This window comes from Emydura macquarii, unplaced genomic scaffold, assembly GCF_026122565.2.
Source record: "Emydura macquarii macquarii isolate MOO-44397 ecotype Brisbane River unplaced genomic scaffold, CSIRO-AGI_Emac_v2 contig_561, whole genome shotgun sequence".
Classification (NCBI taxonomy): domain Eukaryota; kingdom Metazoa; phylum Chordata; order Testudines; family Chelidae; genus Emydura; species Emydura macquarii.
This window is the reverse complement of record NW_027130698.1, coordinates 13,763,149-13,786,693: the sequence shown is the minus strand read 5'-3', so window position 1 is coordinate 13,786,693 and position 23,545 is coordinate 13,763,149. Positions and strand designations below refer to the sequence as shown.

Here is a 23,545-nt window from a genome sequence, read left to right as displayed (position 1 = left end):
GATGTCACTTGAATAAAAAGCAGAACACATGAAGATGTTTCCTCAGTCTAAGGGGAGATTTGTGCTTTTCTACTTGGCTTATTTACTTTTCGGTTGGTGTTTCAAAAGATTTGGCTTAAAAAAACCCGCTCATATCCTTAAAATACCAAACCGTGCAGGAGCAACTAGTTGTAGACGAACATGCTATCGGATTGGGTGAGTGGAAAGGAGCTACAGTGCCTTTGAAATGTACTTAGGTGCCTAACTCCCATTGGCACCTTTGAGGATCTGAGCCAGAGGGACCAGACACTGGTACCCTCTGATGACTGTTCTGGCAGCCTGAATAAAACGAGTGTGGGGATTTCTTCATTTTAGGCAGAGAAACAACTGGCACCTTTATGGGGGAATCTTCGGGACGTAACCCAGAACTGAATAGACATGGAGATTGAACTCCCTTGCAGGTGCTGAGGTCCATTTCAGGCCTAAGTACTTGGATAGAAAGGAAGCTCAGGCTGTCCACGACATGCCTATGCTTTAGGGATGTCTTCAGTCTCCAGGGCATATTTCACTGACAGTGAATTCATGTTAAGGAAAATATTATGCTGAGAAAAGAGACCGCATCTCCCTCCAGACCCTCCGCTCTGTGGGAAAAAGCAGAACTGACTTCACAGGCTGCTATTAGTGCAGTTTTCCAGCCTTGTCATGAGACTGGCAGTTCCAGCACTCACACCAACTTCTTACTGCCACGTGGAAGCCGGGTACATTTGTCCTTCATCACAGCAGAGAGACGACTGGGCACTACGTAGGGTTCTAGATAGAACCACTTGCCTGCCCTCCTGACCCAGCTATATTAAGAGCCAACAGGGTGACCGGGCATAGACTAGGCAATCAGTGACGGGATAAATAGCTTCTGATATCTCCCTTCTTCAGAAATACAGTATTTGGCGGCAGAGAATATGGGTTTAGCACCAGGCTATTCACTGCAGAATCTAATGGGTGACAGGTATGGAGTATAAGTCTTTCCTCTCATGGGGAGGAAGAAAATAGAGTACGCTGCATGATTCCCATACAAAAGATTCACAGGAATATTGTGCAATGCTTAAGTACTGTGCGTACACATCCCTTCTAAGACCTGGGCCCCTCAGTAACGTAGGGAGTAATTGATCTTTTTTTTTTTCAATGCCTATTTCTTGTATAGTGCTTTTCATCTGCAGAGCTTCATAATCTTTAATGCATTTATCTTCACAACCCCCTTGGGAGGGAGAGAAACATTATTATCACCATCAGCTGAGGGACTGAGACCCAGAGAGGTGAAGTGGCTTGCCCAGGGTCACACAGGATGTCCATGGGAAAGCAGGGAATTGAACCAACTCCCCCACATCCCAAGCCAGCGCCCAACCACTGGGCCATCCTTTCTCCTTAAAAGACTACCATGGAGGCATGGCACCATTTCTGTACAACCCTGGGCTATTCTTATTTAAAGGTAAATCTGAGAAGATCAGATGCTTCAAAGCATGGCTTTCATTTGTTATACTTTTTATAGCACCTCGGTGCTAGGTGCTGTACAAACACAGAGCAGCAAGATGGTCCCTGCCCTGGAGAGCTTACAATCTGAGTAGTCAATAAAATCTGTACTGCACGTGTCATATGACAATTAGCAGAGTGAGCAGTGGTTAGGGCTTGATCCTTCAATAGGGCGGTTTGAATGAAAGAGCGTTCGCAGGATCGTGCCATTAACTTACCACCCACGGAAGCTAGTAGCTCTAATTTTATTGCAACAGTGCAGCTGTATACTTGGGTTACATTCAACATGTTATTGCCCCTTCACAGATATAGCAAGAAAAACCATAACTGATTGCAGCATGCGTGGGGAAATATCACCATCCACAGCCTTGGAAAATCAGCCATGAAGTCAGCTAGAAACACGCCTTGCTGAATTTTACACTGAAAGAGGTAAGGAACTTTTTGCAGAAATCAAACTTGGGGCATGATCCTGTAACGCCCACTTGCCCAAGTAACCCTGTTGTGTTGAATGGACCTTCTCATGTGAGTTAGGATTTCTCACATGAGGAGGGTTGGGCTATATAACCAAACCCCAGAGCTTATTTTATAGAGGTCCAGTAAAACTAAATAAAACTATTAATATTCCCATGCTGATTAGCTCCCTTTAAAAGAACTGAATTGTTCCTTGTTTAGCTCACACAAGTTTCTAATATAGCTTTTATGGCACATATTTCAGCACTTCCCTCACAGCCTGATAAGGTCTATATTCTAGTGTAAGTGGATGGTACAGAATGACTTTCTCAAGGTGATTTTGGTGTTATCACTAGAACTAGCTAAGGAGCCGTGGCATAACAATCTAAGGTAGTTAATGTTTTACATACTATGAAATCAAGTTATTGCTACATGGTAACTGTATTGCAATATTTATTAGGCTTGTAAAAATAGAGGATAGGTCAAGCTAAAATGCTGCATGTGTCTGTGGTGTCGAAAGGATGGCACTCAGACGTATGGGTGATCAAGCAACCCGAGCCATCATGCCTGGCATCTGCATTTACTGAGGAGCACATTGGAGTTGGGAAACTTGTACTAAAGACCAGATTGAATACAGTATCCCACAGCCAGGAGAATTTTGTTCAACAGTGAGGGCAAGACGAAGGCACTCCAAGACCACAGCTTTACTTGCCCCTTGAACAGTTGCTCAAGACACGATTTGGTCTGTATCGCCATAAATATTGGCAAAACCTAGAACTGCATCAAATTGTCCTCTCGGGGGGGGTGAGATCCTAAGGGTTTGCCTACAGGGCAACTTAGTGCATTCCAAGCCAGGATGTGAATCTACAGCTCGCTAGCCTGCAGCACACTTGGGATACATCTGCACAGCAAAAAAAACCAACAGACCTGTGACAGCGAGTCTGAGTCTGAGTCTGATCAGCTGACTCAGCCTTTCAGGGCTTGCAATGCAGGGCTAAAAATGGCACTGTAGACATTTGGGTTTAGGATTGAGCCCAAGCTCTGAAACCTGGCGAGGGGGGAAGGATCTTGGAGCTCAGGCTCCGGCCTGAGCATGAACATCCATGCTGCTATTTTTAGCCCTGTAGCACAAGGCAGAGTCAGTTGACCAAGCCTCTGGGACTTACTGCTGCCGGTTTTATTTTGCTGTGTAGACGTACTATGAGTTGCTGTGCTGCAGCACACAAAACGCTGCAGAGTGGGTGCTGATGTACTCCTGTAGCCGTGTCCACACAGCGACTAGAACATGGCAAGCTTGTGTGCTGTAGATTCATGCGCCAGCTTCCCATGCACTAAGTCACTGTGTAAGTCACAGGAGTAGGGTCATGAGGGGATGTCACCAGTCTACGTCCACTGAGACTTTTTCTGGTAGCTGTCAGTGCGGACAGCATGAAGAAACCTCATTTGCCTGTGGAGATCTATGCTTGGCGTTATCCGCAGATGGCAGCAGAATACCGGAGGCACAGGAATGGGAAGCAGGAGACCCGAGTTCCATTTCCGGATCTGCCATTAATGTGCGGAATAGTCTTTCTTGAGTACCTTTCATTGTCGTTGAAAGGCCATGCTTTTCACAAAAAAGTCTTTCATCAAAATAAATGTGACCCGCTGCAATCACTTCCCAACCAGCCAGAGGAATGGGAAAAGCATCAGGGCAGAGCGGATGTAAAAAGAAAGGAAGGGAGACCTCAGATGAGTCATAGCCCGACCTCCTGACCTCAATGAGAAGTGCAATTCCCTCCAGGCCCCACTATGCGCTTCCGATGGCCCGGGGTGGGGGGGATTCCACAGTTCAGGCCCAGTGATTGAAAAATGTCTGCCCCACCCCATTCCTGATGAATATCATGACTGACAGCAGACCAACCTGTGCTGAGTCTAACAGCTGAGCAGGGACGTGGGGCAAGGACTCCATATGGTGCGTTATCAGTATCTGAACCCACATTGTCACTCTGTGCCTGTGAAAACTTCACTTCCCCCCAGACTTTGCTAGCCTCTCTCGTTAATCCCGGTCTATTACCCTGCAATTAAAATGCAGGGGTGAAGGTGATAGGTGAAATGGACAACTCTTTTCCACAGCCAAAGAACAAAGGGCTATTGGTGATTGTGTTTCAGGAGCTGCTGGGCAATGGGCAATGCTGTAGTCTCATTTGGGTTTCCTTCAGCCCCGTACCCATCCAAAAGAGCGTTGCAACCTAACCTTAACCCTTTCAGAGTCCATTGCTGCACACGGTGCTGGCGGGAATGGAAATCCCTGCTGCAGACACAGAGAAGTCAGAGTAAACATTCGGATGGCAGCGGAGTGATGAAAGGAAGGGTATGACCAGAACTTTACAGTAATGAGGAGGGAGAGAAGGACCCTTGCCAGGGGTCCCTGATTAAGATTGTGTCCCTGACGAGACAAACAGGGAATTTGTTATAGCTACAAACAACATGCCCTGGCATGTTTGAACAACCCTCCCTGTGGGAAGCAAAACTCAAAATAAATACATTCTCCATCCGACACAGAAGAGAGAACTGGAGAGCTTAATCGATAGAGCCGGCCTGGACATTTCATCCATCAGCAGCTCATTGACCATGCTGGTCAATCAGAATCCAGGCAGATTGCAAAGCACTGCACATATTGGGCTCCTGAATAAATAGCGCTCTGTTTGTCATCCATTTAGTGGAATTGCAACAAACAGACCTATTTCCCAAACCTTTCTGTCCGTGCTACATTGCCACACAGGAGAGAACTGAGAACAGAACACACGAGTCATGACTGTGCACTCACATGTCAGCCAATAAGTAGAAATGTCAACATTGAGTCAACCCCTGCAGCAGCAAACCCATAACTTTTCACAGCAGTTTAGGCAAAAACACCCTTTTAATAACCATCCAAATGAATTGTTCTAGCACAGTCAACGTCCTATTTAACGTTGCCATTTTTGGAATTATCTCAATAAGCCAATTAGAGGTCCTGGAGCAAGTGCATGTGTGTGTGTGTGTGTGCATGGAGAAAGATATGATTCACAACTGTGAGCTACACAATAACGAACGTGACAAAGAGTTCTGCTGATGTCTGGGGAGCCCAGAGTTTTCACAGTGTTCTGATCTGCTGTGACAGATTGATCCTTTCTGTTGCCTGAGTTGATCAGAAAAACCTGATTTTTCAAAAGGCCTGGATCCCACTTTCTGATGTAGGTGTGATTTTGCTCCTGGAACTAAACTGCTCTGACAATTGATACCACGTGTACATGTAACTGCCTGCTTTGTGAGTACAATAAGGTACAGAAGACGCGTGAATGCACTCCTCTATGCCGTCAATGGGTTGTGAGCCCAACAATTACTCGTGGAAGCCAAATTATGGCCACAGAATCTGAACCTGCGGTTTCAAAATCAGGCAGAAAAGATGTAAAAACTGCAGCCAAACTATGAACCAAGGTATGAATATTGTGAATCATTAATAAAAAAAAAGGCCCTGGATACCTGCCTAGCAAAAGAAATTGAAGTGAATAATAATAAATATAATCCTTTCTACTTCTGCAGGTGCCTTTCATCAGAGAAACCCAAGGAATTTTACAAACATTAACATATGACCTCAAAATGGGTATTGAGAGCTTAAATGGTAACTCTGTTTACTGCTTGGTAAACTGAGTCCCACAAGGTTTAAAGCTGGGATTTTCAAAGGAGTTGAAGAGAGTTAGACACCAAACTCTTATTGACGTTCAATGGGACATGGACACTTTACTCTCTTAGCCCTGGTCTACACTTAAAATTTAGATTGACCTAGTTACGTCACACCCAGGAGCACCATAGTCAAGCCGACCTAACCCCTGGTGCAGACGTGGCTAGGTCGATAGATGAATTCTTCCATCGACCTCGCTACTGCTGGGTAGCTAGATGGAGATGGACATAGAGCTGGAGTTCCTATAGTGACAGAGAAACCCCTTCTATCAATATAGGAAGTGTCAATATCAATATAGGAATATCAATATCAATATAGGAAGTGTCCATGCTAGAGCACTACGGTGGCACAGCTATGGCACTAAAGCTATTTTGCGATAGCACCTGTGGTGTAGACATGCCCTCGGGCTCCTTTGAAAATCCCAGCCAATGTAACTGATGTGAGGTCACACAGAAAGTCAATACCAAGGCTAAAAATAGCCCCTGGTGTCCTGATTCTTAAGTGTTAGGCACACTTTCTCCATCAGTGTAAGGTAAAAAATTACATGGAAGCATTGCGAAAGAAAACAGGAATCGAAGCTTTCCCTACCATAAGATATTAGATCAGGAATGAGAATGAATGTGAAAGATACAACAGGCTGTATTCATTTGATCTCAACACCTAATCACATCATGGTTAAAAGGCCTTTTAAATAACAAGTGAAAATGTATGAGACAACATTAGACGAGTCGACGGTAAGGAGAAATGGTTATATTCCAGTGTCTTTGCCCCACAATTTTAAATGCTGCCTACTCTATTGTCATTAAAGTGTGTTATTAAAAATACACTTAATATAATACAGGTTTTTAAAATAGCGCCCTAGTGTCCGAGATCCTACAGCAGGATATTTCAGAAGTGCTCAACTTTGGCCTAATTTGGTTCTCTTTGAAGTCAATGAGACTGTTACCATTTACTAATTCTTTAGGCCAATGTTGAGCAATGTTTGAAAATTCCACTCCAGATACTTCAGTCAGGAATATATAACTCATTTGGGGCTTAATTCTGCCAGACTTCTTTCAGGTGAGATGTAAAACCAAGCTCATGATCACATGGTTATCAGAAATCCAATGACACTTTTCACAAACACAGGTGTCAGCCTTTGATCCTAGCTAAATGCCAGTTTGGATAATAGCCCTATCGCCCAAAATGCCGGTTTGTCAAAACCGAATCAGCTTCTGAAACAGGATTGGGTTCGCTGAATTTCCCAACTTGAAAAATACGTCAAGAAGTAGTTTTGATGTTTTCAGAGCCTTTCATGTTGACATTTTTGAAATGTCAGATCCCAGTTTTTTGGATTGAAATGACTTTTCAGTTCAAACTTTAACCCAATTAGACCGAAAAAAGTTGAAATCAAATATTGTGTTTTCCAAAATAAATCAGTACATTTTGAAATGATTGAAACTAAACATTTCAATTGATCCAAACCAAATAAATAAATAAATAGGTATACTTAGCCTATATGTTCATAAATGGGTATATTTATATAGGTTCATAAATATTTTTGAGGTTTTGGACTTTTCATTATGATTTTAGAGTGGAAAAAAATTCTGAACTCTTAAAAATATTTGCAGGATGGAAAAGCCTTTTCCCCCCAGTGCTATTACTGTACTCTAGGCCTAGCATTCCAACTTATTGGTGAGTTTTGCCAAAATGAAAACATTGGAGGAACACAAAGTTTCCAGGATTGCACCTGACCACATTTCAGCAATACATCACTTCATGGTGGGCCAGTCGTGATCGTGGTCTGTAGTGATGATGAAACTGCCTCATAACACCACATCCAAGTCATGTTCTGGAGTCTGAAAAATAAATCTCTCTGGTGCCTTCCATGTACTGTGAGGAGACAGTTCTATTGCCACATCCTGGAAAGCTGGGTTGCTATTATGAATAAGTTTGCTAAAATACAGTGATGAAGAAAGTGCCCAATTACACTGAGACAATTAGACACAACTGTGTGTGTTATGGTGATACAGTGGCCGCATGTGAACAAAGGACAACGCACAAATGTTTTCACAATCACCATAGCTATTGAATGATCAGAAAACAAGATTTGCTAATGCTTTTTCATGAAGTTTAATATTAGCTAGAATTATTCAGCGTAAAGAACTGGATTCTAATTTTTGTAGTCACAATTGTACAAGAAAACGAGGCACATTTTTTTGCATTCAGTGTGGTGTGCAGTTATGAAAATGCTCTAGGGGCATTACAATATTTCTTACCAGTTTGCAAAAAAAATCACAAAATCAGCAGTGTACTCATAAGTTGAACTTCAAAGAATTTGACTATGTGGGACTTAGAGAGAGTCGTCAAGCTGCAGTCAATATTAAATGAGTAAACCAAAGTTTTACAACCATTATTATAAAATCTATGTTTTAAAAAAACAGAGCTACAAACCAAGTAACGGTGCTGATCAATTGGATTTCAATATTTCCAGGCCATGAAACATGCCACATCTTGTAACCACTCCATCCACTATATGCTAATATTTAAGTTATATTTTATGGAAGGAATTTTTTTAAAACATTATATTTACTGTTATTCTCTGAAAATAAGCCAGCTGGCATTCTTGCTGCTTCCTATCACAAAACAATTTCTACGTCAAATTTTAGCACACCCATTTTGTCCAGGGAAGACAATCAAAAGTTTGGCAAGAGATTTGATCTCTGTGGGTAAAATCCTGGCTCCTCTGAAGTCTATGGAAAAATTCCTACTGACATCAGTGGAGCCAGTATTTCACCCAATGTTCTTAATGTATCCACATGGATTATTCACCCTTAAAATATCCGATAAAGAACATTTTGTTTTCCTTCAGCTCCCAATAAAAAAGTCTGAGATTTCACAAGTATTGAGGGTGTGGGCAGGCAGAGAACTCAGTCAAAGTGAGAGTGGAATCAATCAAAACTCTTGTCCTGATTGTCAGTTTTAGTTAAACTGTGGGCTTGGGGATGGGGCAAAGATGGTTTTACACCATCTTTCTGGTTCCCTGATCCTGGGGCCAGCTGGGGTTTGTTTGGACCCCAGCATAAGTTAGAGCAGCATCAGGGATGCTGTAACCTATACCCAGCTCCAGATGGCACCAAGGAGCTGTTCTAGTAGTCAGGAACAGCTGGAGCACAGAGGCCCGGAGGTCACGCAAATTTTCCCAGCCATGACCCTTTGAATGGGAAAGTAGAGGGGTGGTATGCCATTGCTTTGCCTTATGTTGGGGGAAACTCAGGTATCTAGAAATGCCAGATTTCCAGCTGTAAGACTGAATGAGTTATAGCATAGGGAAGGCTATAGCCCTCCACAATTTTCTGAACTTCATATTTCAGACAATTTTAACCTGCCCGCCCATCCCAAAGAGGAAATGGGAAAAGGGTTTGTATGTTTGCTTTATAGAGCACAGAAGAAACTTTTTTTTCTGGGCAATATATCCAATCCCACATGCAGATACTATACAAAAAGCTAGAACTAAAGGTGAGTGAAATTTTAGGCCTGTGTTATCATTTATTATTATTTCTATCCCGGTAACCTCTAGGAACCCCAGTCATGGACCAGAACCCCATTGTGACAGGCACTCTACAAACAGAGAGCAAAAAGAGAGCCCTTGCCCCAAAGATCTTACAATCTAGGTAAAGAAGTACCATCAGCAGCGTCCCATCAAGCAGGTAATAGACGATCAGGTACCAGACATATAACAGTAAATAGCAAAGCAGTTTTTTTCACAGTGTAACTCAGATAAAGGAACTGTTCAAGGCTTTCAAGCAGCATGCTACTTGGAGTATTTTCCTAATCTATAACAGCATCTTAGAACAAAGGTCTTTCCTGACTAATGCTGCTCAGACACACCATAATGCCCCATTTATCTCTTCACGTGTGAACCAGTTGGAAATGTGTCGAAGGGCAGCTGATACTATTCGTCAGAACAAGCTGGAGTTAAATGGTCAATTTCCCAAACAGATACTGAGTATGATAGCAATACTAATTAAGACCTTCATCCTGTTCCAATAAAATCAATAGGAGTTTCACCATCTATTTCAATGGGAGCATGATCAAGACCTAATTTTCAAAATTGTAGAAACACCCCTTTTTGATATTACATCACCCACCTTGTCTCTCTGGTTCAGTATTATCTTTTATTGGAACAACTTCAAGCTTCTGAACTACTTAGAGTTCTTTTTCACATCTGAGAAAGGTTCTCAGAGTGTCACAGCTAAATATAAGATGGAACAGATTGTTTATCATAGGGAGTTAACACATATTGCAAGAGAGCATTCAAGGTGAAGTGGCCTGTTAACACCTCTTAGGACAAAAAAGGACAAAAAAGGGGGATGAGTGGGTTACAGACTGGTTAAATAAACCATAAATCCAGCATCTTTATGAAGAAGCTTTATGAGTGTCTAACAAAGCTGTGTATTTTAGCTCCCAGCCTCGAAGATGTTCATGGCCTTTTGTCTCTTGTCTCTCTAATACCCACAGACCAAAACAGCTAAAAAGATACTGCAAACAATACTGAACCAGGACGTTGCATTTTTTTTAATTAAAATGGCTTTTTGTTTCTAAATGTTTTGTAAATCAATTTTTAAAAAATGCTAAAGGAAGAAAGGTTGACATCAAAATGAGATATTTCAAAATTGTCAGAACGAAACATTTTGATTGACCCAAACTGATTTTTTTTTTCCCAGATTTTTTTGGTTCAAGAACATTTTGATGCTTTATCCTAGTTTGGGATGCGAACGTTTTTGAAACATCAGCAGTTCACTTTGGTTGGAAAAACCGTTTCCCACTCAGCCTTAAACAGAGAGATGCAGAGTGAGAGAATCTCTGTCCTGAGGAGCCTTTAGTCACAGTAGACAAAACAAAAGGTGAGACGGGAAACAAAGGCTCAGGATGTGCTTTGCCCAAGCTACATAGCCGTAGAGCCAGGTATAGAGTCCACACAAGACTCACTCCTAATGTAGTATGTTACAGAGGATGCCCTCCCAGGTTCATATTATTCTGTACCATACAGTGAATTAGCTAAAGGTCTATAAACTCATTTAGAAAAAGAGATACTAAATGGTCTTTCTACTTCAAGAAAAGAGCTATGGCTCTACATTAAATTCCCAGCTGTTGAAATAAATAATGGATTTTCTACGGTGAGAGAGCAATAAACGTCTCACTGTGATTCATGGGGAGCCATCTGCTTCTTCTCTGTAAATGGAAATGTGATTGTGACACCTGCTGCTGCGGGGATAGAGTGAGAGGCAGCAAACAGCTTTGAAATGATAGAGGACACATAACCTTACAGCACCTACCTTCTTTCTTCATCCCTGCCCTGAAACACTTCTTCAGCCGACAGTATCTGCACTGGTTTCTCTTGTCTTTGTCTATCACACACTGTCTGCTGAACCTGAAGAAAGCAGGACAAACTTTGAGGAAAGTCCTGTAAATTATTTTAGGTATGTTACAGTAGCACTTTTTCAAGCCCCAGGGGAGATTTGAATCTCATTGTATTTCAAGCTGTAGAGATACAGCCTCTATCCTGAAGAGTTTACAATCTAAGTAGACAAGACAGTCAGAAAACAAGTGGGAGGGAAAACAGAAGGGAAGCAACTTGCCCCAGCTAACTAGCAGATGTGGGATTAGAACCTAGGTCTGCCTCAGATTTAGGCTACTGTCCTAGCCACTGGACCATAAATAAACAGGGCAGCAGGTTGAAAATTTCAGTTATTGAGCTACAATCAGTATAGAAGGGGATGGATGTGGAAGGACAGTCACTCTCGCTACCATAGGATTATAGCCTGAAATTAAAGCCCAACAATAACACCATCATTCCTGCATGGAACTAACTTCTACGGTAAGTAGTGTTGGTCATAAATTTTTACGACTAAACGTTTTTCTTTTGGAAAATGCCGAGGCCTCGAAAGTGAAACATTTAATGGAAACATGATCGTTTTGACAAAATTTCATTTTGGGAAAAAAAATGCAATCAAGCTTTCTAATAAGGTTGAAGTGTTCAATTTAAACCTTTTTTGGGAACAGAACGTTTCAGTTTTCCCTTTTAAAATGACTCTTTGTTTCAATGTTTTATTTTATAGGATATAATGCGCTATGTTTTCCATCTGCTGAAAACTTTGGCAAAAACGAAAGCTCCGCAGGCTGGGGACTGTCTTTTACTATGTCCCTTGCTCTGTCTTGTTTATTTAGATTGTCTTGGCGAGGGGAAGAAGTGTGTCATGGGAGTCCCTAGCTGTAGTGCATCATGGGAGATGTAGTCTCCGCAGAGAGCCCCACCTGTAGGGGAGAATGGGAGTCATGGAGCCATAGAGTTTAAGGCCAGAAGGGACTGCCAGATCATCTAGTCTGTAAAATACAGGAAGTCAGGCCTCCAACACCACCCAGCACCTGCACACTAAACCCAACAACTGACATTAGCCCAAAATATTAAGGCCCACAGGAGACTAAGCCTGTTACGTGTCACAGGCAGAGAACAGGAGAGAGTGAGACTCATCCAGTGCCTGAGGCCCCCACACTGTCAGGGAAATGATTACGTGAGATATACCCAGATAATCTTGGCAAATGACCCGCACCCACATGCTTCAGAGGAACGGTAAAACCCCTACTGACAACTCTCATGAGGCACTGTGGTGACATTAAGAATAGAAATATTTGGTCAAAATATTTGTGGGGTTTTTTTGGCTGGAAACCACAAGCTTTTCAGTTTTCAAGGCATTTAGTTTGTCCTCACAATTTTCAGCAGAAGCAGATATTTTTCACAACATTTTTAGTTAGTGGAAAACCCAATTTCCTGTCAAAAAGGTTGTTTCAATGAAAAATTGCCAACCAGCCCTACCCTCCTTGTTTAGAGTTGAGATACATTGACAGGACAATGGGGATCCATGCCAACCCTGCTATATCTGTTCTGTGGTTACGTATCAGAGATATCAACCTGGTATGTTTCATGAGTAATAAGCACACATGACAACTTGTGAGGACCATGGAGAAAGCTGTTTTTGGACCAAACAGGAGCACAGCTTTCCATTGTAAAAGTTGGGGTGGGTTCACAGAATGACACAGTAGCAGCCCAAGAACTCTCTGAGGAATTGGCATCTGTGACTTAGCTAACAACAGAACGGCCCAAATAGCGATTCACAGGTGCTTGTCATTGAGTTGGATTTGAATCAGACTCTTTCCTAAGATGCTAAGTATCACACTGTGATTCATGGATTCCCAGGGGGTCATACAGTGAAATGACTATTTACTCCTGGGAAAATGGGAGCAGCAGGCTCTGAGAAATCGGAAGAGATCTCCATTTGCCTGCTCAGATTAAAAATATTTGATGGGAAGGGGGGGAACTGCAGTCCATCAAACCCTTTGTCTTCTATGGATGGAGTGTTCTGGAGTTCCTTATGTGGCGTGCTTTATATGGAGGTTCATCCAAAACAGTGGTTCTCAACCTATTTACCACTGTGGGCCATATATGCAGCTCTCTACATGTTACGTGGGCCGCATCCACACAATATAGATCTACTTGCATGGCCCTGAGGATGTCGCATGGGCTGCAGCTGTGTGCTGAGTAGGCCGTGCAGTGAGAACCACTGATCTAAAACAAACAGGGAAGCAAGTGTTTTACAGGTTTGGAGTTCCCTTAACTGAGGAATATCGCTGCAGCAGAAATGAAACTTCCTAAATTCCAGTTATATATGAATAATCTTCTAACCCCCTTTTTTTTTTCTTCTTCTTTTAAGTAAACATAGTCTTTCTAAGTTCAACCAAGATAACTGCTGTATAATTTATGGTCCCCTCTTGGTAAATAATCCTCCTGAGTATATTCCTGCATGCCAGAACGTAGATGAATCATAGCTGCCTCATTTTGGTCACACAGGCTGACTGTAAAATAATCAATCTATAGCAATATGCAAGCCTTTATGTGTTTTTAAAAAACAAAATGAAAAATACAGGGGGGAGAGAAGGCTTTGGAGATGACTGGTTTTTGGAGACTTGCTGATTTAATTTGAATGAATGCCGAGAAAATGCAAGAGACCCCCTGTTTGGCTCTAGAACTTTGTCTCCCGTCCACCCTGGCATTCACTAAGCAGGCCTTGATGAAATCATTGGGTCAAACTACACGAAGAACCTGATAATAGCACTTAACACTTTACACACATTAACCAGTCTTCGCAAGTTCCCTGAGGATATAATTGTCCCTTATTTTACAAGTGGGAAAGTGAGGAACAGAAATGTCAAGTGGATTGTTTAAAGTAACAGAAGGAATCAAGGTCAGAGATGGAACTAGAATTCAGGAGTCCCTGGCTCTCAGTCCTGTGCTCAGAAAACTAGATTTCATTGCTATTATTTATATTACAGTAGTAGCTGGTGGTCCAAACTGAGACTAAGGCACCACTGTGTCAGGCACTGTACATAGACATAATAAGAGATGGTCCCTGCCCCAATGAGCTTACAATGTTGAAGCCCAGTATTTAATACCTGCATGAATAGACATGATTCTTGCGGACGCTTCTTCTGAAGAACCCTTTGCAGCCATCACAGCTGGAAGCCCCATAATGTTTCCCAGTGGCACGGTCCCCGCAGATGGAGCACAAGGAGCTGACACTGTTGTTAAGCAGGCTGGCATTTGTCGACTCTGCTGCTATGGCTTCTGCAGACCAGACACAGAGTCAGTTAGGCCTTTTCAACAGGAACCACAGTGAAACGAGAGCATTGAAATATGCACATCATTGTAAGGGTTGTGGATAGCCCCCAGACTCACACCTGCCCTCCACCCAAACTTGTGTACACACACCACCCCTACTCCATTGCCCCTGCCATTTTGAGGAACCTCAGAGTATTAATAAGGACATGCACTGGGCCATTTTGTTGAAAACAGCTTCTAAATTGCTTCCAACAAGCCCAGAAGCTATATCTGTGCATGAGAGGCGGCTTCTCAGAGTGAGGTATCTAACCGCCTTACACATCCAAAGAGCTCCCATTAAAGTCCATGGAAAGACTCCCATTAACTTTAATAGGAGACAGATGAATGGATGAATTGATAGCACTGTGAAAATTTGGCCCTTACGGTTTATACGTTTTTGAAAATTCTGCACTGACTTTAACTGCAAGACCAGCCTTCCTCTCAATCCTTATCATTCTGGTTGTGGTTTGGAGAGGAGACACTTTTGAAATGATCCAGATGAAACAGCTTGCTTTTTCAGTGGTGTCCAGGGGGAATGTTTGTGTAATCTCTTCTGATATGGGCATCCCATGCAAGACATTTATATGAAATTAGCATTAGTCAGGACAGCGTTTTTCACTATATAGGGCCTGACGTTCTACTGTGGTGTGCTCATCACCAAAGTCAATAGGACAGGAGGGAATTCAACATCTCACAGGATCAAACCTATAGCAGAGAAACCTCAGTTTATATCGTGCTGAAGAGTGAGAAAACCCAAGAGAGAAAAGCAAGTCCAAACAGGAAGAGGTAACACAGGGCACCAAAGGATACTAACTCAGAATAAAAACACTGAGAACAGTTTACAAATGTGTAGCGCATACAGATGGGATCTGATTCTTCTCAGTTAGAATGGGTGACAATCAGAGGTGGCCAGAAAACGTCAATTGTTTTACAAGGGACGTTTCAAAAAGAAATTTACTTTATTTTGTTTTCATCAAAATTTCACATGATAAAAAGTGTGGTTTTCCATTGACAACCTAAAAGTCTACAGTTTTCAAAAACAAACATTTTTACTGTAAACTGAAAATTTTCACCAAAAAACCAAGTGACATTTGTTTTTGATGGAAAGCTATATTTTTGTTGAAGTGACTTTTCAACCGAGAAATTTCTCCCAGCTCTAGTGACTTATTCATTAGTTATTAATTATTATTATTATTTTACTATTATGGTAGTGCCTAGTGAGCAAGTAGGTCCCAGCCCCATTGTGCCAGGGGTTGTACAAACACATAATAAATGACAACCTTGGTCCCAAAATGCTTATAAACTAAATGACAAGGTGTAACAGGTGGATGAGGCAAACAAGTAAGCCGTAGTGAGGGGATAGGTGACATAAGGTAGCATAACGATTGGATGTGCATAATTCTTAGCCAATAGTATGTGCAGGAGTCACATTACTTTCCAAATTCCATGAGGTGCAGTGCCCCCAGCTTTTCCTGATATCAACAGGCAGTGAGCTCTCAGCCCTTTAAAAAAGATGCTCAATATCTCACAAGATAAAGGCAAATAACCCAAGTTTACATTGATCTTGCCAGTCTTACGTTTGTGAACTCTATTGGAACAATATCTTCAGTGTACGATATTGTGTAAATATGGGCTGAACGTAAACACTGCTGCTTGATCCACCTCTTTCTTTTCTGAACAAGCATATGGTTAGCCTAGCCACAATAAACAAACTCCCATTGGTTATTCGATTTTGAGTTCCAGTAAAAAAATTGCACAACAAACTTTATAAATAAGGAGGCCAATTCTCCCAGTTACACCCACGTTGACTTCAGTGGAATTGGGCCAATGCAACTCAGGACAGAATTTGGATCCAACAGGCTTTTCATTTCTCAGTAGGAGCCCAGTTCTTATGGGCATATATCCCATCAAAGAGCTGGACTGTGAAACCCTGGAGAGCACTTAGGCACAAGAGAAATTGTGTTGAAGTCACTGGGGAATAACTGCTCACAATAGGAATATAAGGGTTTCACTACATGGCCCTAAGTCAACGGGAGTTTTGCTTGAGCAAAGGCTGCAGGCTTTGGCTGCAGACCTTTCGGGCCCAGTTCTGCTAGCCTCTCTCACACCAAGTAGTAGCTCACCTCAGCAGCAATCCCACTGATTTCACTGGGACTAACTGTGTAGCAAGGCATTACTTACAGTGAGTAAATGTGGAAGAATCTGGCCCTTGGTTAACACACTGGTAGCTCACTCTGTCATCGAAATACACCCACGTTGCTGATGATCATTAGAGCCGTTCGAAATATTTGGAATGAAACATTTTCTCACCAGAAGAAGAGGTTTAATCGAAATCAAAATGTTCCATGAGAAAGGATCAGGTGGGAGAACGTTCCATTGGGAAAATGAAAATTAAACATTTTGTTCTGGTTCAAGTGGACATTAATTTCTGCATCTGCCTAGTGGGAATTGTAGTTCTGGGTCCCTCATGCTCCCTTTAAGGACCCAGTTTCTGGCCAGACTACACTTCCCATGATGCACCACAGTCTCTCTCCATAAAATCAGGCCAGGATCAGTGCTTAATTTTGTAAAGAAAGAGGTGCTGGGGCTCAAACAATTTTTTTACTTTCATAACTGATGCAGCAAGCGCAGAGTTGCCGGGTTGATGAACTGCCAACCCTAGAGGTGCCAGGACTCAGCCCTGGCACAGATTAGGCACTGGCCAGGATTCATTAACCCCAGGCAGCATAAATTAGTCCAAAGTTCAGCTCAGAGCGCACAGTGATGTGTCCTTTGATGATGGTGATATGGTTGGCAACAGTTAGCAGCTCAAGCCAGTGTGCGTACAAATGTCAAATCACTATTTATACCCCCTCACAAACTACTGACAGACTCCAAATGAGGAATAAGGAAGAGCAAATGAATTAAAAAAAAGGTCCTGTTTTCATGAAAATGTCACTAGACACGTGATCGAGTTGCATGTGTTGGATCTGATTTGGATTTCCAACCTACACACAAAGTTTGAGGGTGTTTGGGGGTTCGACTGAGCTCTACATAGAAAGGCAGCTATATAGTCACTACAGGACATATATATCTACTGCAACACAGCATTGTGTAACAGCTACAGTTGTTCATCTCCATATATAACAGAATAGTCTTTAAACAGAACCTTTTCTAAAACTTTTCCTATGAGATGTCTGTTGGTCTTTAGCTAGAAGGATGCACATGACGGCATTCTTTCAAACAGCGACCAGTAATAAGATGCCATCTGAAAAGCTGATCCTGGGCCAAACAGAATTTTCATTGCAGTGAAAATATCAGTCTACTCCCTGGGAGTATCACTGAGATGTATTCGCTGCCAGAAAATTCCTCTTTGAATCCAGGACTTGCTGAAGTTTCAGAAGGGATGCATCAATATGAATTTTGGGAATGTACAGCCTAGCCTAATAGCTAAAAAAATTATATGAAAACTTCTGTCGAACTCTGAGGAAGTTCAAATCTAGATGGGAGACCAGAGTTGGTCTCTGGTATATTCCATATGCTGTGTATAAATCAATACCATAGCATGGCTGAAATGAAGACATTAAATTATGAAATTACAAACAAATGAAAAGAAAGGTGGTCTTGTGGTTGAGACTGAACATCAAAGTCTGTCTTAATTGGCTCATCATGCTGACATGATTAGACATGTCTGTTTCCACAGCCGACAGTACACAAGGGCATGATGCAGCTGGCATCACATCTAACCACCTTTGCCTTCCCTAATCCTTTGGAACAGGTACCCATTTTGCAGCTGGGTGAGCAGGGGGCAGCCTTTTAGTGTGAGACTGAGCAAGACCCAAATGCATGACAGCTGTGATTGTAGTCGAGTGCCTTAATCATTCAGCTACCAATAGTTATAAGACTTGAGTTTAATTCCCAGTTTAGCTATTGACCTGCCACTTGACCTTGGACAGTCATCTCGCTTTTCCCTCCAACCTTTTGGTTTTGTTTATTTAGATTGGGGTCCGGATCTTAGTGGAGGCCACTAGATACTGCTGGAATACAAACAAAAAAAAGAAAGGAAAAAATGGGCCCTAATCATCATCCAAGATCTGACTGCCCCAAAATATGGACTAAGGTTCAGAATCCACTTCAGTTCTGAATTTTGCTTTTCAGATCTACTTGCAGTAATGTCAAGGTCTTTGGTGGATTCCTATAGTGGGGTGATGGAGCCTTCCAGCCATGCCCCAGACAGGTAATGCCAGCTCTGAAATGTGGGCCTGCAAATTCAGAGGTTGGATTGGGACCCACTTTGAAACACTGCTCTGACACAATTCAAATGCATTATAAATTGGTTTTGTAACCCCCAACAATCTGAGTTTTTTTAAAGATTAAAATAAAAAAAACAAACTAGATTAACTGTCCCTAAACCCACACAGTAACTGACCTAGAAGAGACCAGTCAGCATGGACAAGCTGATTATAAGCGGATTGATACCTTGTGGAATATTCAGACATTCACGCCCTTTGACTGGCAGAATCTTTCTTATTGTTCTATAATTATCTTCATTAGCTGGATTTGTCACTGCACAAGGGTCAGATTGCAGCTGGGCTGAGAATGAGATTTTAAAAGGGTCATATTGAACTCTTAAGACTCTGTTTGGTCACTGAATGCTATGGCAGGTAAAGGAACATCACCATAGACAGGCGCTTTATTTATACTCCAATTGGTGAAGTGATTAATGTCAATTTATAGGAAAAATGATAACTGTGATGAAATATGTGATGAGGCAGGTGCAACACCACATAAAGGACTAAGTAACAAAATAACCACCAAGGTAAAAGAAACAAGATTGCACCAAGTGGGAATATTTCTCCAGTTAGTAACACTTCTTTTATAAAGGAAAGAAAAAACTAATATTGATTTTTCCTCTTTTTTTTTTTTTGGTCATGCTTTCTATCTGAAATGGACAAAATTTTAATACCCTCTTCCTCTCCGACAATAGATTCCTACCTTCATTCCTGAATTAACCATCGCTACATTAACCACCTTTGACAATTTCACGTAGAATACTAAGAAGTTTGAAGATTCAGAATTAATACTTAGGCTTCTCTCATGTAAAAAGCAAATTATAATAGCTAATAAAAAGTAGGGTTAACTTTAGAGTTGGTTGAAATTGTTGGATCAATGGCAAATTTTGGTGACAAATGGTATTTCAAAGAAAGCAAAATGTTTTACAGAACCACACTGGTTTCTTTGAAATTTCCCATTTTTTGACAAAAATTTTTTATTCAATTTTGGTGGGATAAAATACTTTCTCTTGCTTTTTTTATTTCTCCTCCCCTGTTTTCCATAGGAGAATAATAGAAAAGCAAGAGAAATTAGGTTTTTTTCCCTCATGAAAAGAAAAAATTAAATTCTTGAAAAAATTCCAAATATTTCATTTTGAAATTGTTCACTAAAAAATCATGTAAATATTTGAAATAAATGAAAAAGTTTCATTTCTTTTGAAATTTTTCAGGAGACGTACTCACCTTTTGGTTAACCAGCTCAAATTAATTTAGTACCCACTTATTATTAGTTTGTGGTGCAACTTATCTTTGATAAGCTGTATAAAGGAAATACTAATAATGAGGGAAAGCCGAATTTCAAGAGGTGCTACTGGTATTTGACAAATGTCCAATTCCACCAGCTTAACCCAGAAGAACTGACAATTTCACAGCGCTTTTTTTAACATGACTTTTTATCTACAGCTACCGTGGTTATAAATAACAAAACTATGATGATTTTAAGGAAATATTTAGACTAACAGCCTTCACCACTGCCATACTGGAACCAACGCTCCTGCTAATGCGATGCACTCTCGCCTAGACTCAATAGTGTTATATGTTTCAAAGGAAAGTAAAGTTAATTAATATACTCCACGAAGAAAAGAAGTTCCTGTTCCTAGCTCATGATCATTTTATGCATTCAAGTATGACGACTGAGCGCCCTTGTCTTTTTTTTAATCCTACCTAAATATAATTTTTAAATATATTTAAAATATATTATTTTATAATCTATATTATTATATTTTTAAATATACCTTCATATCTTATTTATACTGGAAAAAACCAACAACCTGTAATCTCTATTGGTTTCTGTAATATCTTGCAGTAGTGAGTTCCACAGATTAATTATAAATCTCAAAAGACCCAGTATTTCCTGTTCTCCATTTTAAATTTGCTGCCATTTAATTTCATTAAGTGATTCATAGATTTTAGAAAGAATATTAAGGACCTGATTCTGCTCTCTTTTACCCCAGTGTAAATCAGGAGTGACTTCACCAAAGTCACTAGAGTTATACCAGAGTAAGGATGATCAGAATCTTGTAAATTCAGACTCAGGCCCTAAATTCATCAGACTATATACTAAAGGCCCAATCCTACCCCCATTGAACTCTAGGGCCAACTTTCCACTGGTTCCTGTGGGGCAAACTCAGGTCCTAAATAAACTGGTATAGATTTAATTTGAACTAATTCCCCATTTTTTAAGCACACTATCTAAAGTGAGAATACTTCTCTATTTTAATACTTTGTAAAAATATTACCAAAACTGCCATACTGGGAGGTCGTGCATCCTGAATGCCGTTGGTTTAGGGTGCGTTTACATGTATAGAGATTTCACCTCTCTCTTTTTAAAACTATTCTTACAAATTGTAGAAGAGGCTACTTACTCAAGACAAACAAGCTAATTTCAAAACAGCTAGTTCCTGAGAGAGCCAGTTACTTATTAACAATAAAGCAAATAGCCCAACACTAACCTAGATAGCCTTCGCCTTTAGAAAAACTAAGCCTGTTATTTTCACCTAATGAAACAACGCAAAAATACAAGGTTTTATGTCACTGGATTTGAGGACAATTTGTTCAATGGATAAAAATGGTATCTTGTTGTTCAAAAGGCAGGTGACAAGGCAAAACAGCTGTATTGAATAACACATAGTAGCAAATGGAAACCTTTCAGTGAAAATAACACAAAATCTGATATGTTCAATTTTGAGCTGCCAAACTTTTCAAAAATACTTTTCCAAGGGATGAACATACAACTTTCTTGAGACCAGTTTACAATTCTAATTTTCTTTGGGCCTTTTAATTTTCTTTCAAACATAAGCACTGAAATTCTTTGTAGAAGCATGTGTCACAGAAGCATGCATGATATCTTTGAGTTGCTGGCAAAACACATTTTGAAAGCTGTTGTCCCTGATTTCCTTTTGATGAAACCACTAATGAGCAAGTGTAAGCAATACAGTAAGAAATTCATCTTAATTAGAATAAGCCTCTTGACATTTCACTTATTTAGACTATCCAGGCAGGCTGAACTATTTGTTTTAACCAATTTTATTTATGATGTTGGTCTTATACTGCATAATTTACAATGTCCTTCTTAACCTCACATTTCAGGCGATGGACAATTAATGTTTCTGGAAGGGCGTTTACTATTAAAATGGCATCAAACAAACTTCTGAATGCTTCAGTCCCAAATGGCGCTGTGTAACTTTCTTGGAATAATATGGACAAGGCAGATGTTTGCTGGGGTCAAGCACACATTACAGCCTTAATCCTTGTGATGAAAAGACTTTCACTCAAGCTTGGTAAATGAAAAATAAGCTGCAATTCCCAGGTAGGTGATCAGAACATTTGGATATTTACTTTACTCGCTAAATACCTTCGAATAAGTGACTCCAACTCACAGTGAATTTTATGAGTAACAACATAGATGGTGGGTATAAGGATTAAATTGCTCAAACCATGTATATATACTTGTTTTTTTTTCCCTGTAAGTATCGCCATATGTTTGTGTCTGTGTCATTTTAGGAGAACAATTTTTCTTTGTGTGTGAAGTAATTTCACTGCTCCTTAGAAATAAAACAGAATAAATATTACAGAGCACCAAAGATATTGAAACTTTAATAACAGATTGCAAGCTCTTCCAGGCAGAGTCTTTATTTGTATCCTACGTAGCGCACTAGGGTGCTGAATAAATAATTAAATATAACACCATGCAGTTCAGCCATTAAGAGAAGGATCGTACCCTGGCCCGAACACAACCACAACCACAACAAAGGCTGATAGTTCATCGGCTTAAATATTACACCTTCCACCCTTTGCCCCACACCTCCCATCTACCTTTTCTAGGAGTCCAACTTTTCTATGAAGGCAACCGGGGTTATTTAAGAGGAATCAAACAGAAATCTTACCAGTGTGAGTTGGCAGCACCCGGAGGTTTTCGAACTCCAGCATGGTGTAAGAGGAGTCCAGGGATTCGACATAATCTGGCATATCCATATCCATTATGGCTCGACAAAGCTTCATTATTACTTGTCAACAGCAATGGGACAGGCCAAAACAGCCCCACTGTCAATCACGGCCAAGGTTTCCTCTGCAAAGAGAGACAACCCCAAGACCTTGGAGTGACAAATCATTACCTAACGCCCCCACAGTTCCCTCCCAGTGCCAAGAGAAGACTGGAGGGGAAGAGAGGTCTAGTATTTGCCTCTCTCTTTCTGTTTCTCTCTACCTGCGTGTCTGTGTCCTGTATCATGATTATATGATGCAGATAAGGCCTGGGCTAAATCAGCTTGGATTGCATCCTCGGTTCAATACAGTGTGGTTTATAGCAATCCCTGTGTAAACATTTTGAAAAATGTAGCAGGGTAGCATTCACACACTGAACCGTTCTTTCAGGGCAAAGCTTTGGGTCGGGTCACTTAGTACTCGGGTCACTTCAGTGATACATTTCTCTGCCATTTGCCATCAGCTCTTGTAAAAATGCCAGATGGTGTCACTTAAGCCAGTAGGAAAAAAGAATCAGTCTCACAGACGCCCAGAAAGCATAATGCTTCACATTTGTATAGTCCTTACTGCCTAACTCCCACTGATTTCAATGGTAATTAGATACCTAAATACCTTTGAGGATTCGGACCTATATGACTTTCCTGAAGTCACACAGGAAGTCTGTGGCAGCAGCGACTTGAACATGGGTCTCCCAAATCCCAGATTAGTGCCCTAAGCATTGAACCATCCTTCCTTCCCATTCATGAATGTTTATGAAGGTGATTATTATTGTTTGGAAGGATGTTTGCAGAAAATGAAGTCTTGGAAATACTCATGCAAATATGTTTGCACAAAGAGTTACGCCAGAAGTCATCACACAGCAGTCTTGAAATCACCTTCATTTTTCCTGTTCCTTTTTAATAA

General features: G+C 41.0%; 1 protein-coding gene across 2 annotated transcripts in view; it reads right to left on the bottom strand.

The window, feature by feature from the left end:
• LOC137147804 (hepatocyte nuclear factor 4-beta-like) overlaps positions 1-22,792 on the bottom strand; it is a 38,750-nt gene extending 15,958 nt beyond the window's left edge. The window contains exons 1-3 of one of the 2 annotated variants that reach the window (XM_067540189.1): positions 22,546-22,792; positions 14,144-14,315; positions 10,972-11,066 (exon numbers count right to left, since the gene is read on the bottom strand). In XM_067540189.1, the coding sequence (XP_067396290.1) occupies positions 10,972-11,066; positions 14,144-14,315; positions 22,546-22,660 (382 nt within the window). In that variant the 5' untranslated portion in view covers positions 22,661-22,792. The remainder of the gene's footprint in view (positions 1-10,971; positions 11,067-14,143; positions 14,316-22,545) is intronic. The other variant, XM_067540190.1, reaches the window with a different exon arrangement.
• Positions 22,793-23,545: the final 753 nt, after the last annotated feature.